This window comes from Nyctibius grandis, chromosome 7 (assembly GCF_013368605.1).
Source record: "Nyctibius grandis isolate bNycGra1 chromosome 7, bNycGra1.pri, whole genome shotgun sequence".
NCBI lineage: Eukaryota > Metazoa > Chordata > Aves > Nyctibiiformes > Nyctibiidae > Nyctibius > Nyctibius grandis.
Genome location: NC_090664.1, coordinates 44,678,420 through 44,695,788, shown reverse-complemented (window position 1 = coordinate 44,695,788; position 17,369 = coordinate 44,678,420). Strand labels below are relative to the sequence as shown.

Sequence of the window (17,369 nt, the reverse complement as noted above, 5' to 3'; positions counted from 1 at the left end):
ATTTTGTGATTTCTTTTGGTGGAGAGGATTTGTAGTTCTTTACTCCAGCAGCAGTTGTTACTTTTCTCATTTCAGCCGAAGACGTTCATTAAGAAACACTGGCAATAGAGGTTACAATGAATACCTAATAGCTGTTTTGTGGAATTTCTTTCTTTATAGAAAAAGATGTATAACGGAAAAAATTGCTTTATAACTTCCTAAGCTTTTACATGTGTTACAGAACAAGCTCTATGAGATCAAGATTCAATGTACTTCCATTAATGCCACATGTTTCTAGCTCTTAAAACCAGCAGGTTTTCCTTCTTGCACAGCTAGTACTAAGGAAATATCACTGCTTTATTTTCTCCCAGCTTCATCCTGAAACTTTCCAACTTTCCAAATCACGTTTGTTTTAAGATGTTTGAACAATAGGATTTACTTGAAGTTCACATAAAATACATCTTATCAGAAATAGAATGGCTTAGTTTGCCATCAAAATCATACAAGCTCTGCAGAACTGCTTCTATGTACCTGCTATGAAAGGAATCACAAAAAATTACTAACTAATTCACAATGAGAATACACAAAAGGATGGATTTCTCTCAGCCTTCGTTTTAGTATCACTCAGAAATTAAACCTAAATTTGTGGGGAAAGGGGAAGTGTTACTATTTCTTCTGTTAAAATAGTCATTTTAGGGTTTTTTTGGGTAGAAATGTCTAACGGACGGGTGCATACCGACCAAAACCCACACTCAGAATTGACCAGAAGCGGTACCAGCCAGCTCTGTCCTAGAAGCTCTTTACCACACTAGCATGGCACTCTGCCCTGATGCTCAGCAGGATTTGTTCATTTGGGCGTAACATTTCCCTAATGAAGCTATACAGCTTTTGTACCAGCGCTGGCCTTCAGCCAGCCAGCTTCCAGTTTGGCAGATGAGCTTCAGCCTTTTTCAGTGTTCTTTTGCACTTGTCCATCAAAAAATAATTTGCAGCTTCTGTCCCAAATAATGATAGTACTGTCTCTTCTTACATCAAACCAGGTGTAAGTTATTGCACAGTTTTCAAATGTACTATTAAAAAGTATTTCCCCTCATGGAAAAATTGAGGCCTGCTTGCACCCGTCTGTGGAGACGTGCCCATTAGCTTCCAGGCAGTAGAGGCTGGCCAAAATGCTAGTAGGCAAAAGTGGAATGTGAAAGTACACACAAAGCCAATTTACAGCAGCAAGCAAAAATAACAGGACTGCTTCTGACTTGGAAAAGGGAGTTTCCTATCTTGGGGATCTTCTATTGCTTTAGGACATGATTTAGTTCTGACAACATTTTTGACAGAAGAAACATGATTTTATAGTTCAATAAAGTGTTTCCAAAATCAAGCAAGCCATGCAACACAATTCTCTGCACGGCTCTGCAAAGCTCTGCATTTATTTTCATCTTACATACTTTGATACTACAGCACAATTGCGTACATTTAGTGGCTAGATATGGGTATATTCACCTGAACAAAAGCTACAGGAAACTGCACCATTGTATGCTTACCTTTCTCTGCCAACATCTACAAAAAAAAAAAAAGATCCAGTCCAGCAACTCTTAAGTATTACCCATTGTACCTCATTAGTCCATGACATGATTCAACATTGTCCTCAGTTGATTAGTCTCACCAATGTTTGAGAATGTCCAAAACTGATGCCTTAGACTACATCTGTACTTGCAAGTTCTTTGCTCTCAAAGCTTGTCCTTACTCATGTGAACTATGGAAAACTATTGTCAGTGTACCACTGCGCTCCTGGGGGCTCAGCAACCATGGGTAAACTCTTTGGCAGCACACACAGGCCCTACTTAACCACTTATAAAGCACCCTGCTTTACAAACCTGAAAGATTAAATATTTCTTTTAACACTAAAAGTAGCTCAAAGGCTTATATTTACATAGCGTACAATTGCTAGTGTTGTGCAATTTGACCAGAGGAATTTTAGTAGGCTCCCAGCATGTATTGTATAGCAACCTTGTAAAAGAACTCTCCTGTGTGCTCTCATTCTAACTTAAAAGTTATTGTTTGTTCCTCCCTTTGCAAAAGTTTGTCACTTCATATAACTTATTGCCTTGAGGCTGATAGAAGAGGTAAAATTCTTCACCCCAGAGGACAGGAAAAGAAGCAAGGGGCTGAAAGACATCAGAAAAAAACATTTCAATCAGTAAGTTTAACTAAGCCATTAAAGAAAATCTGTTGATTCTAACTTATTGGAAGCCTGAAAAAGCACCTTAAACAGCATCTGTTAAGAATGGCATCAGTATAACAAATCTGCTAGATGGGCCAGATGGCCTATAAAGGCCCCCTCCAGACTTGTTTTTTTGTGATCTTGCAATAGAGAGGAGCAAAAACCAGATTAAGCAATCTCTAGGAGAGCTTCAAGAGCACCTGAGAAGCCTCTAATCTATCTTCCAGTTTATCTTATTCTTCTCTTTGAGTAAGTAATGTTAATTAAAATATCTTAAGGAGTTTGGACAGCAATTACAAGCCTTCACAATAGCCAGCCTCAGGCACTTAACGAGAACAACATTTCACATTTTATGTTGTGCTTTGCATTTTTCACAGATTAAAGCACTTTTTAGGCTATGATCCCATTTCAGCATGTACCATATTTACTCTTATAATCACTAGCTGAAAGTGTTTGATTACCAGTCACATGCCTAGCAGTTTTACAACCGGGAGGCAGAACAGCCTCTTTATCCACTCTGACAGGAAAATTTGGGGGCTACACAGAAGCAAATACCACACATCATTTCAAGCATGCATAAAGGCTCACAGAAATTGCTTGTGCCATACCACACACAGCAAAAGACCCCTCTGTTCTCCGCTAGTCCCCATCAGCTGGACTGTCGCTGGGAAGAAGCTTCCCCTGATGTGAATCGCTACAGGGTCACTTACAGGGACCAGGTTTCTGACATGAACGATGCCCAGGAACTTTTCCCCAGGATGCTGAAAAAATTTTGGTCTATACACAAATGTTAGTATTTCTACTTGGAACGACAAAAACAGTATTGGTCTGCTGGGATTTGAACATCCAGTTGCTGAGTAGCAGACAGGGGAAGTAATGTCCAGATCCCTAAACACGACAATGCTGAAAGGAAGTTGTTGCTACAAAGCTGATGAAGGGTCTGCAGAATAAAAGAAAATGCGGAAGAGAGATATTATTCCCCTTTATCTTCCTTCCCTTTTTCTTCCCGTTATCTTCCTTCAGAAATATTCCAATATGCAAAAAAAATCCCTTATTTTTACTGGATATTACTGCTCATAAACACAGATTCAACTTTAAGAGCATAGCTTGCCAAGAAGAGAAGAAGCACTTTGGCAAACAGCACTTTCATCTTGTCTGAAAGGGAAAATTTCTAGAAACACTTGATGGAGAAAACAACTTTTCCCTCCTCTGCCCTGCTCCTTTCCCCAGCAAAAAATAATCACCCAGTACAAAAAGAACTAACTACTGCAAACAATAATAAAAACTTCAATTTTTCTCCATCCAACCTCCCCAAAAAACTTAAAACATGTCTTCCTGTTTCCTTTCCTTGTACAGGCGGAGATACTGATGCAATCTCTCCTCTCTGAGAAAGGAAACGCCTCTATCTCAGTCTACATCTTTATCCCCCTCAGCAGCTTGACTAAGCAGATTAAAAGAAAAGACAAGTGCACACTGAAGCAGCATTAAAGCCGTAACAGAAAACAATAACTGCCAGTTCAACGGGAAAGGGAAGTAGAGTCCACTGTAACTGCTTAGAAATGAAAATAGGCTGGAAGAAAGCAAACACGCCAGGCACACTGTAGGTAGGTAACTCCCAGCACTGACAAGGATGCTGGAAGTTATGCAAAGGATCCAGCACCATCTCCAACCTGTCGTCTGTCTCCCTGGGCTCCGTGGGAAGACTGAGAGATGACGGCTTCTCCATAGCACCCTGTCACCCCCACTTACATTCCTTCCCCCTTGCCTTCCCCACCCCAAAGAAAGAACAGCTACTGGCTTCTTCCATCACACCTACCGACAAGGTTAATCTCCAGAGCAGATGTGGGGACCCAGAACTTCACATCCACAAGGAAACAGATGAGTAGCAATAGCTTCTGTTAGAAATGCACTTAGCACACACAGAAAAATGGTGGAAAAGAACCGATCAACCAATAGGGTATATCATAAATTCGCCGATCATGTAAATACTACACATAATTTGTCACATAAAATTGTTAAATTTAAGTGTTTCCTCAAATTTCTTCAAACAAGGTCGTCTAGGAAAATTATGATGGTTCCCTGCAGTCTCCAAACCTAAACACAGTTCCCAGTTAAAGGCCACAGCAACCACTTCAAAAACGATCACAAGTTTGTGCGTCAGCTTTAGCAGACTGAATATTTAGGAGGTGCTGAATGAATACTCACAGGTGTGCTGAAGTAACAACTTAAATATCACAGGCCACATTTGAAAATACAGTTTGTCTACAAGTATTGGCTAAAAAACTTAACTGACTTGTAAGGACACATACAGAGAAAGCTATGGTAAGGACTTCAGCTTAATAAAGGTTATTTTTAGGTTTGTAATTCAGAACAAGTACTTTATAAGTAGAAAGAAGTCAGACTTAAGGCAGCAGTAAACCAGACTACTGGGGGAAGTTTACATTGCTGCAAGCTTAGCCAATACTTTGAATGATACTTGGAAAAAAAAAGAAATTAGGTACAGCGCTTAGGGTATCAACTGCATAAGCTCCTACATTGAGCTCCCAACAACACAACTCCTCAGTGATATGATCACCCTTCCCTTTTCTGCAAAAAGTTCAGCATTGCCTGAAAATATTTTATACCAGGTTTGCAATAGTGTGCTTCCAGCAGCATTTGTAATAGTCGTTTTTGTTCAAACCCCCGGGGGAATCCACTCACAGTCTGCCTAATGCACAACACATCTTTTACATAACACGAAGAGATTCAGGACACATGAGAATTTCATCCGTGACACAATGTGGACTGTCATACCTTGCACGTACAAAGCACACACCTTGCTTTGCAGTGTCTAAATATTAATTTTTTTGCATTGAACCCTCCAAGTTTGAGGCTAAAAAGCATGCTGGAAGTTACTGAGCACACATCATTAAGCTTTCAGGAACTCAGTGCATTAGCTTTACAAGTAATTTTATAACAATACAATTGCACTGCAAACAGTCCTCACGTGCTGTAAACAATGGGAACGTTTTACAGGAGAATAGAAGGTGAGAAGCACTGGGAATATCTGCTAACCTGGTGGGGCCAACTTTAAGGCTTTTACAAGCCTCACAGTATCTTATGATTTCTCAAAATCTTAACTCTTAGGAAACCGAAAATCTCAGCTTGTTTTTGAAGCCAGGCAGTACTTTCAGAAACACTGAGCACAAACCAGTTCTGCCAACAAATGAAGCAGTCCTGCCCTCTCACCCCACTCAGCGGCTCACTCCTGCCTCTGCCTCCGCCTCCCTCCCTTTCTGTGGGTGCAAGCTCTGAAGTGAATACCAGTAGAAGATCCATTTTAGCTTTTAGCCATGCTGAATCTACCTGCATTCATGCCCCAATCCAGTTTACCTGGAGCTGCACAAACGTCCACCCCAGCACAAAGGGATGCAGAGGCTATAAACCACATCTGCTTCTTTCAGCAGCTGTACCGTCTTGAAAATGATTCATGAAATTATAGCCTATATTTCCAGATGAAGAAAAGTTTGAGAACTTCTCCCCATTTCACCCTACAGGCAAATACCATTTGGGAGAAAATTAGTTTTTTCCCTCTTCAATGTTACTGAGGCGTGACTCCAGATATTTCAGCACAAGGCTTAACATACTGGGAACCACACTGGTTCCAGGTGCTTCAGTACTACAAACAATACTAACTGGGGCAAAGAGCCTGGCCCTGTACCCAAAGCAGGCTACAGGGGATTTGCTCTCAGCTTCACTGAGAATTTGATTCAAACAGAAGAGGACTGAACTGAAAAATGCCCAGGGTACACAAGCATATCAAAACCCCATCTTCATACTCAGCATGTACTGCATGTCAATACACATTTACATTGCATTAACACTGGTCAGGGACTTCAGAACTTCTGCATAAATATCAAATTCTGCAGCTCTCTGACAAAGCAAAGTTGCATACAAATGTAATTTAAAGTTTTGAGAGTTCTTGTAATAATTTTAAAAATCATACTAATGTGTGCAGCTCTTTGTCCCAGGTACCAGTTACACCAGTTAACAACCAGTTACTACGTACACTGGTTGTGAGCATGATACTGTCTTCAAACCAACAGATCCGTTCAACTAACTCAATAGCTGAGACCTATACTTCTGGATCCTGATGCAGAACAGACATTTCAAGCATCAGCACCCTCTCACCAACATGGAAATCATGTGTGATAACTCTTATTTACTGTATAATATAGACAACAAGGAGAAAGCCACATAGCGAGGCATTTTCACTTACGTGGTTTATATAGAGACTCTTGCGTTTTTCTCTCACTGCAAAAACACAAAATATGATAGAAATATTACATGACTATTTTTCCCGATTAAGCTTATATACCATTTATAATAAAAAGAACACGAGGCTATCTATGTGCAACATTATAATTGCTTCTGCACTAACCAAGTATATTTATATATCAAGTGCAGAAGGAACATATATCTGTATGCATAAAGGCATTTACGCTCATTAGTGCGGTGATGGATTAAAATTCTCATCCATTTGGGTATTTCACCAGGCTCTGGTCCACATGGGAAAGTTAATATGCAGTAAGCTACAGCCCAAGTTAGCAATGGATTAGCCATCCTTCACCAGTTCTCTGTGTCGGTACTCCTGAGCCACCAGTGCCTTCGTGCAAGGTACCTTGCTGCAAAGTGGCTACACTACCTTGCAGGTATGAAAGCACCTAAACAGCTACACCATGGAGTTAGCAAATTCTCATCATAGCTTACTGTGCGCTAACTCCCACAGAGCAGCCTTGAAGCCATATGCATTACACCACTGCCTTCTATAATGATCGGGTGCAAGCCTGAAACTATTACTCATGTCGGATATAACAACTAAAATATTTTCCTTTGGTGTGTATGAACAAGTCAGCACAAGCAAGGGTTGCAAAGTCAAAGCCACAATTAGCCAAAATATTCAGAAAGTAAACAGCAACAACAAGGGAGATAGATGTATAGAGTCTTAATTGTCAGGCAAATGCTTATTACAGCTGATTAAATATACTCTATTAAATTTTTTAAAGCACTTTCCCAATTAACTCACCCCATAGAGAGCCTGTGGAGCTCTGTTCCAGTGAAAATACCACAGCATTTAGGATACCAGTCTGGAGGGCAACTAACACATAAATCAAACTGCAGGATTAAAATAATAATGTTTTCATGCTGTAGGTGATTAAATGCACTTCAGTGCACCACGATTTAAAAGCTATGCAACTCAATGAACTTAGCAAAATAAGAGGGTTGATAATGGCAGGATAGCCTGTCCATTCCCTGTTGGATGAGAAGCCATTATTTGTGATTTTTTATAAGCAAGCAATCTCACATAAACAAGGCTGTATGTGTGAATATTGTGAAATAATTGTGTTTAATGCATACATAAAATGAAAAGAAAATTAAGAAAAAACTTTTAAAAATCCTTACATAATTTTCCTCCCAGGGAGCAGAAAGGAGAATCACACATGACAGATGTTAGCCATGTCACTTAGCACATGCTCAGATCCACAATTACGGACATTATATAAGAAATAGAATTAAACAGGAACAGCAGGAAAATTCTGATCGTCTAGTAAATATATCTAGTAAATTTCTGCTCGAAATCCTGCTAAAACACCGCACTACACTTAAGTTCCACACACTGCATTTATCACCAGCAAGGGACATAAGTAATCTAAAGGGAAAAAACAAAATGATGGCAGATAATCACTTCTAAGAATAGCTGAAGTATTTGGCAGTATTTGGCAATTACAATGTACAGGCAGTATACAGTTCTGATAAGCTGCATGTAAACCTAATAGAGTACATAACTGAAAATTAACACCTATTAACTGTGAAATTTTGAACACAGTTAAATATTTAACAGTGTTTTAATCACAAACAATTATATCACATACAAAGTTTTTATGGACAAAATCCTATAAAGACAGCTTGCACATACACTCCAAATTCCATTTTAATCACCTTTTTTCCCCTACCTTAGTTTTTCTCTTCTGTGTTTTCCCTTGTATCCATCATATTATTTAATTCAACATGAAAGTACAATCATCTATTTACCAAAACAAGAATATCACTCACTGCTCATTCCCATTTGCTATTTCCAAACTCCGGAAGAACATATTAATGTATTTATACCCACCCCTCGCTTCTCCCTGCTCAAGCACTGCTCGTGCTGCACCACTCTTCCAAGCAGCACGTTGACCTCCTTTCCCCTGTTTCTGCCATATAACAGAAATTCAGTTAGCCTGGACTCTCCGGTGAGGGACTACAAGAAGGCAGACGTGCTTTTCTGCTCCCGGCCCGCTCTGCCACAGCGTAAGGCTCAGCTCTTTCCAGAACAGAAGCCGATGGGGCACTGGGCATAGCAGAAACCCATTTTGTCACAACCACTCTCTTTTGTGATCACAACCCTCCCTTTAAACAAGGGAAAGACAATTATCGCACAAGGCAAAAGGCCACTTCTGCCAAGCTAAAATGACTGTAAAGAGGTAATTCTATCATTGCCTTCAGTCAGTTTAAAGACCCTTTGCACTGCTCATGCAGCACAGTATGGTCTTCACCAGACCAGACTGCAGTGTTACAATAAACCATCATTTTGTAGCATAAACGTCTAACTGCAGCTCCAGGCTTTTGGCTTTCAAGTATTGAGATTTTGATGAAATGAAACTGAACAGATTTATAGTCAGTTTAAACAACTAAACTTCTACTTTCTTCCTAACATTTTAAAACTTGAAAGTTGGAATGGAAGTCTTCGAGTAGAGACTGAGATGCTGCCAAATGGTCTTAGTTTTCCTCATTTTAAGGTCAATGACCTGTTCCTATTTCTGCAGGCACTTTTGATTGTTATTGTTGAACTTTCGCAATAGGAGAAAATTATATTATCCTGAAATGAAAGGGGGAGAGAAAATACACACACACACACACGTACATGTGTGTGTGTGTGTATGTACATATGTCTGTATGTTTGATTGAGCTATAATAGAAACTTTCTTTGTGCAATTTCTGTAGATTATCTTAATGGTACCCGTCTCAGGATCGAAGGCAAAATCCTTGAGGATTACATCAATAAAAAAGTCTCGCATTTTGGGAGTTTGTAAATAATTTCTTTTTGTTTTATCCGAGACAAGAGACTGGTTCTAGTTAATGTTAAAGAGTAAGTGCAGCTTACTTCACTTCCATCCACTATATAAATACAATTTCAAAATCATCTTTGTCTGAAGCTCATTTTGCACCAATACTGCACAATGTAGCCAGTACATTGAATGTGTAAAGCCTCATGTAAATTAGTAGAGGTGGACAGCAGTAACCCACTTACATGAAAGACCATTGCCAGCACCCTGAATTAGCAACCATTGCCCTCTTGCTGTTATAAGGAAGGAAGTTACACTATGGGACTGCTAAGGTTTGGAAACCCTGGCTTAAACCACAACCACACACCAAACAGAGCATGGCTTTGCAGTCACCTAAACCATCCTGCTTACAGGCCAAACTCAGCAAACAAGGGAGAACTTGCACAAAGCACTCATATAAGTTAAAGACATAAAAGGTGATATTCTTTACTAGCTCCCTAAACAGGGAGAATTACTCAGGTAAGATTCAGCACCTAGAAAATTCCCACAAAGAGTTAGAAACATTCCGAAAAGCTACTTTAGTTAGGAATCAAACTAGTATGTATTGTGACTTCAACTTTTCTACAGTTTCGTTGAACTCTCAGGTAATTAAGGATGCATTCAGACTACCGACTAAGAGGGACAGGACAGATTTAGATGCTTAGCATGGCATCCAAACTTCACAGAACAATGGGAAATTTCAGACCACGTTAATATCCAGAGATACCACGTCCTGTCTCATTATGTTCAGGGTAGTCAGCTTTTTGCTCTTCACTCACATGTTGATCACAAGCAGCTCAAGCACAGCTCCTATGCCAGGACAGTACTACAAGATTACCAGTGAGGCTGAAAGAGTTACAGGGCTACTAGAAAGCCAAATATGGAATGACCTGACAGTAATGTTGCCAAGTCACTCTAGACTTGGCCCTTTCCCGATGCAGAAACATGTGGTGAACACTCAAGAGTCACAGCCAGATCTTGCAAGAAACATTGAGTCCCGATGTCTCTAATCTCTCCAATATGTATATTTTAAATGTCTGCAGCTCTTGTCTACAGAAATATTTTCACTTACAGTCAGCAGGACGGTTTGCCAGCCCAACACTATACAAGTAATGGGGAGAGGTAGTTACATGCTCAAGTTCAGTGTTTTCAACATTGCCAGCTCAACTCTCCCCCTTCTACACTGACTTAAGAAGTCTTGAGGGTCCTCTAGGCTCCACAGTAGGCTGTCAGAATACAATCCTACTCACCCTAAAGAAACCCTATTTTTTCCCTTTAACAAGCATTTTATTGCATTTTGGTATTAGGCAACATCCTTGAATACTGTGAGCACTCCTACAGCTCATTTGGTTCCACAAAGGGCCCAAAGTACAGCCAAGCAAAATGCTTACTACGGGTGACTTGTCCCACCCAAATGGGATGGCTCTTGGCAATACATCAGCAGATAAATGCTTGCAGAATCTTTTTTTCTTTTGTACAAGATAGACTTTGGATTTTTTCCACTGAAGGATAGCTGAACAGATCTTACACTCCTATTGATAATGTTTCTATATTGTTTCACTAAATTCATTGTTCTCATTCAAAAATATGTTCTTCATATTACTTAAACTAGAACAGAGTTTCATAGACCAACTCTAGCATGGGTGTAAACTGTCATTTAAAAAAAATGCTTACAATTAACTACATACTGTAATAAAGTAACTACTATTACTACAAGTAAGAATAATCATGAGGTCTGGTCAAAATTTTAGTTGTTGGACTTGGGATTTTTTTTGTCTTTTTTTTCAACAAGCTGTAACAAGAAACATATAGCATCCATATGGGATTATATAGTCTTAACACACTATAAAAACACTATAAAATAGACATCACTCTTCACAATACAGTGTACTGTGGCAATATTATCATATTCTTTTTACAGACTACCAAGCCAGATTAGAATGGTGAATTACACCCAAACCCACCTAATAAGGCATTGACAGAAGCAGGGCTGAATTCAGAAGGACAATTTGAAGGGCAAAAGAGGTACTCACATCATCAACTCTTCAATTAGGGCCTAAATGTATATCCTCTTTGTTCTAGTCATGCTCAAAAATTAGCAAAAAATATACAGTAAGTGAAAACTACATTATTTTTAAGTGATGTGTTTGACACTGCAATTTACTATGTAAATCAAAAATGGCATTTATAAGCAGCAGAAAGGAGGACAAAGAATTCATACTGAACAGACAGAATTACAATGTAGAAACTGCTTTGAAAGTCTTGGTAGAAAATAATTTGCATCGATTATTCGTCTACTTCTAAAACAACATGTCACACATGTCCAACAGGGAATGAAAGAGCCAGAATAAATGGCTTCTATTCTACTAACTCCATCAAGAGGCTTGCTTAACAGATGCAATTCCAGAGGGATCATTTTGTCTATGAATATAAAAAAATAGTCCAGACAAATATATGATTATATAAAATCCATAATGAGAGAAAAAGAGAGAATGTTTGGGTGGGATGGGGGTTGTTTTGTTATTAAAATCTAGTACTGAGCTCATTTACAATATCAGCTATATTGGAGGAAATTCTGGACTGTCTTCTTAGCTAATGTAAACTGTCATTTTCTCAAGAAAGTACTCCTCACACATCTCCCAGAAGCTTGGCCTAATGTTCAGAGGTTAAAAGAAACAATAAACAGTTACACAGGAAATTTTGGATTTAGGGAAAATATTTTTAAAATATTAAAATTATATTAAGCTTTATTCTTATTTGTAGTTCTGACACAATGACTACTTGGAACTTACAATTTCAGGACATGACAGAACTCAAACCTGTACCTTCCACTACTGGTCTGACAAAATAATTAACTAAAGGTGTGACTTCTTTCAACTCTAACATGATGCCTATAAAAGCTTCTTTTATTGGGAGGGGAATTATATATTAAAAGACTATCACATGCATTCTAACAAAGGGTTTAGAGATAACTGCAATAGCAAATACTGTAATAAATTCAGTAACCTACCATCTGTTTGTGATTTACTGAGAAATATTGTACTGGCCCGTGGATGATCTGATGGGTTGAATTCCATGTTCAAATCTGGAAAGAAAGAAAGAAGGAACAGCACAAAAACATTTATGATTATCCAACAGTACACACAGATTTTCTCATTCTTTTTAATAAGACCAAGTTTACATACTTAAGCAGCTATTCTAAAACAAAATCCATCTTGAGACCCACTTTTTTATCCTTCTTCACACAAGTGGCTGTTTTTGGCATGCAAATCATTTGCATCAACACATGTCTGGGATTAGACTTTGGGTTCTAATGGCTGCTTTGGATTAAAACAGATAAAGCAGCTTAAGCAGTTTGTACACAAGAAGTCAAGGATTATCCATTTACCACCAGTTTATCCCCACCATGCCCCAAAGCCATTGCTAAGCACAGGAACACAGCTTGTTATATGTAATTATATAAGAATTAAGTATTATAAAACAAATATGCAACCCTCTGTAAATAGATGGGTTTCCAAGATTAGATGTGATTAAAATAAGTAGTTATTGCAGCTGAACGTAAACAAGTTAAGTCTAGGGCCAGAGTGTTTTAAATGGTCAAGATTACAAAAACTTGGAACTTTCCCGATACTTCACAGATGAACATACTCTTTGCTGTGACAACTCCTAAAAAAAAAACCCACCCTAAAAACACATTTACCAGGTTAAAGATTCAAATCTATCACATCTTATACAAACTTCTATGAATGTTATTTTCCCTATGGAGGTTAAAATCCTTTGAATTTACTTGTTCCCAAATTCCACTTCACTACCAATGTGTTACAACTCTTACATGCCTGCATCCACTGGAAAGTATGCTACTAAGAACAGCACATCATTTTTTATCATTTTCTTCCTCGCCCAGTGTGGCTATCTGAACCTTGGTTCTCTTACATTCTCCTGATCTCTAGATATACGTTCTGTTGCATTTGATGCAGGCATTTATGCGAGACTACATATAAGCACTGATATGTTTCTCTTCCGTGATTATCCCAGGCTTTCTACATTTCTCTCACTCGCCTTTCATATCCCTGTGAAAGCTCAGCAAAACTGGAAATTAAGCCCCAGGTCTTATGAAAACAAAGCAAAGTCTTTTTGCCCAAGGGTCAAGTTCTCCTTTCTACAGCTTTCCCTGTTCCTTCACCAACCATCACCATACTCACTTCTCCCTTTCCCTTTTATTTACTAATATACTAGGTCTTCCACTTCCTTGCCTTTTTCTCCTGACCACATACCTCTCTACAAATGTACTTTCTATTTGTATTTTTTCCCTTTATGCTCTCTTGGTTTCCTTTTTATCTCCCTGCATTCTATAGCCCTTACATGCTGCTGGTACTTGGACATAACTTCTGGAATAAACATGATCTTCCCACTACAAGAAAGAACTCAGAAACACAGAAGAGCAATTCCTCAATTGGAAAGGAGGTTTATTATTATTACCAAAGCCACAAAGGAAAAGAAATCCAAGAAGTTCAAGGGAAAGTCATTCTGATTCTCCCAGAAACCACAGTTTGCAACCAAGCTTCGAGAAGATTCTAGGAAGGTCATCTGACTACTAGGAGTTCTGACATGAAAGGACTGTGAATTAGAAAGAATATTTTCCTGTTACTTTCTGCATCTTACTTAGACACAAAGAAGAAGAAGAAAAAAAATCATTCGCTGAGATAGATCGTGCTGGTAAAGATTGTTTTCCATTTCAGGATAGCTTTTCCATTAAGCTGAATTCACAATGCAATTCATTAAGTAAAGAGCAATCAGCATTTTAAAATGGCAAAATACATCGTCTTTTATCATCCTCTTCATCTTTTATTGAACAGCACAATACATCACCATAAACAAAAAATGCCTTTTTTTTTTAAACCACTACAGACAGTTTTTCTACAAATCTTTTAAAGTACAGCAATGCAAATTCAGTCAACAAAACAGGACCAGCAACATGAAACTGAACCCAGGTTACAAAACACTGCCCCTAAACAGACAAGTATTCCTTTCCTTCAGGCCTAGAAAATTATCTGCTCAGGGAGTAACAACCACCCGGTACAGGCTCACAGTCTGCCTGCAGGGCTGAAAAGAAAGGAAAACCAATTGCACATCTTGCACTCAAGTTGCAACTGAAAGATTCCTGTGCTATAAACGGCTGTTATGCAGAAGCAGTAAACCAACAAAGGACTTAAAAGTCTTTCTAAAAAAAAACACAAACTACCAAAAAGCACTGGCTCTCGGATAAACTGTTATTCTTCAGACAGGAGCTGAAAGAAGGCCAGCAAGATCCAACCTCAGCAGCTGCAGAGCCCAGACCAGGGATTTTGAACCATCTTAGGAGACACACCTACCCACTGCCTCCTTCCCACCGCTGAACCCCACAAAGCACCACGCATCCTCTTCTCTCCACATCCCTTCTCTCACATCCTCCCCAGCAACAGCAGCCATCAAACACATCCATCTGTCTTTCTCAAACCGTCTGCACAAAAATCAGAGGAGGAGAACATGGGTATGGGGAGCGGCAAAGCCTGTCAGGGGAGGTTACCCAGCACAAGGTGGCCAGAAGAAGACAAGTGCTGCTGAGAGAGGCTGGTTCCCCACCTCCCTTTGAAGAACAGCATAGGTCTCGTGGGCTTGCAGGCAGAAGAAAGCACTGTTTGGTGTGTACCTGCAACTCCATCGCTCCTCAGAAGCTGGTAACTCATCACCAAAGGGCATTATCCACCAAAAGGTTACTTCCATCCTAAAGAAAATAATATATTCATACTGCTTTTGTGGTATCAGTAGTTCTTTCAAGTATTTGAAAAGTATCATAAAAAAAAGCCACAATATGAAAGGTTTATCCGTTTTGTAAAGGAATAGTCAAAGATAAAGAGAGATTTAAACGCACACAAGCAATACTCTACTATTCGAAAAGAGAGGAAAACGAGAGTCAGAATTTCAGTTCTTGAAATCTGCACAACATTTTTCTCCATTGCTAGCAGTCTGCTCTGCGACTCATCACAGCCTTACAAAGGAAAGATTTAAAGTGGGTACTTCTTCCAACAGTTATCCTACACTCCAAAATCAGCTTTTAAGAAAAAGTCACTGTCTCATACACAGTGCAAACCAAAAATCTTTCACTGTAGATGTTCTTTCCAGTTAAACAGATGTGGAATATTTTCCTACATCTTTTCATAGTTCAAAGATCAGGTTTTCTTTTTTTTTTTCAGTTCTAAAGGATTGTTAAGTTATGCAAAATGTAACTCCTATTCTGCAAACACCTAAACAGTTTGACACTTCATGAAAATTTCAGGGGTTTTGTCTTCTCAGGATTAGGAACCAAAGGTGTGTGTGTGCCTATAAATACATGTATCCATACACATGTCTATATCTGTATAGATGCACATTTAAATCAAACCTAATTTTTGGTTAGCCAAAGCAAAGTCAGCCTCAGGCACACTTCAGCTAAGAGATCAGGTGCCTAACAGAATTCACACAATTTTAGAGGATTTGGGCAAGACCAGAGTTACAAATACATTCAAATATACTTAGGACTGCATTCTCTGCTTACTTAGTAGCATGCCAAAATAACAGTTATTATAATGGGCATTCTGATTTATCACATCACACTAAATTCACTCTCTCTCCAAGAAAAAGAAGTAGATTTTGCATATAACTTAATTCGGTTCATAACTGCGCTAAATTTAAGACAACCACCAGAAGATTGCAATGAGATTCACCCTGTACACTGTGAGAAACTTAGTTCCTAAAGCCAGAGTAGCTGCATTCAAATATGGCCATAAAAAGAAGCGAACTGTAAAACAGTTTGGTTTCAGACTTGGGCTAAAGCCCAGGCAAGATTTTAAATCTCAAAACAAGATCTTAAAAAGCATTACTGAGACCAGAAAATACTGAATACAGCCTCAGTTTGCACTTTTTAAAAGCATAAATTTCAGGTGAGTGTGGAAGAGAGCAACAACAATGACTGAAGGACTGCAGAAAATGCCTTCAGATGAAAAGTCTGAGTTCAAACTGTTTAGCTGATGAAAAAGGAAAATGAGGAGGTGTCTGTAGTTCACATGTACCTTCACAGAGGGAGAAGAAAAAGTACTGAAAGCTCTCTCTAATCTAGCACACAACATAACAAAACCAGTGGAAAATGAAAGCAGAAAAATCTTAATTATGAACTTGGATCAAAAAAAAAAAGGGGAGGATAATTAGGCACTGAAGCTATTAGGCACCCAAGGAATTCAACTTATTTTGATGATTTTCCCTTTCTAGAAGATTGCCTCAGCCAAACATCTTTAGTCCAGCATGAGTATTTAGGCTCAATTTAAGAATAACTACATGCAAGCTACTGGCTTGTGATTCATACGCAGGTCAGATCAGATGATCCCAGGGGCCTCTAGCCTAAGTTCTACAAAATCTTCAGCAATAGCAATATTTAAATTATTAAGCACAAAACCTCAGCAAATCCCAGTGGCACATCTGTAAACTTTCTAAAATTGCACCAAACCCTGCTGCAACTCTTCAGAAAGAGCTATGCTTTAAGACTTGTGATCAGAATACATTATGCAAGATAAAAACAGAAAAGAACGAGACTAAATCTTTCGTGGCAAAATTTTAACTAAAGGTTTCTTTAACTCATGAGTCGATTGAGATACAAACACGCACCACAAGGGGATGAAGGATGGGTGCTGTAGCAACTAATTTCTCAGCAACACGCATCAAAGCTTCTGCTGTGACACAAACAGGAAAAAACAACACAGTCGCTGCTTTTGTAACAGCGCACGTGGGCTGCAGCACAGGCAGCAGGTCTGAAAATGTGTTCATTCTATCAGAAAAATAAGATGTTATTTCCTTCCTTTTGAACAATGAAAGTTGAGCAAGTTTGCACTGCCAAAGGACTGATGCTGATTCAATAGTGAACTAAAGTCTAAACTGAGTAAAACACTTGCTTTAGACTTAAACAGTTCTGAAATAATCTGGTGAAATTACTTTCCTTCCTTCTTCACTCCTGGTCCCACAGTCTCTCACTGCCACTG

General features: G+C 38.9%; 1 protein-coding gene across 2 annotated transcripts in view; it reads right to left on the bottom strand.

Annotated features, from left to right (window-relative positions):
• Positions 1 to 17,369, bottom strand: part of CCNY (cyclin Y) — a 135,830-nt gene that overhangs the window by 42,355 nt on the left and 76,106 nt on the right. The window contains exons 2-3 of one of the 2 annotated variants that reach the window (XM_068404670.1): positions 12,332 to 12,406; positions 6,456 to 6,490 (exon numbers count right to left, since the gene is read on the bottom strand). In XM_068404670.1, the coding sequence (XP_068260771.1) occupies positions 6,456 to 6,490; positions 12,332 to 12,406 (110 nt within the window). Of the gene's footprint in view, positions 1 to 6,455; positions 6,491 to 12,331; positions 12,408 to 17,369 lie in introns of those variants that run through there. The other variant, XM_068404671.1, reaches the window with a different exon arrangement.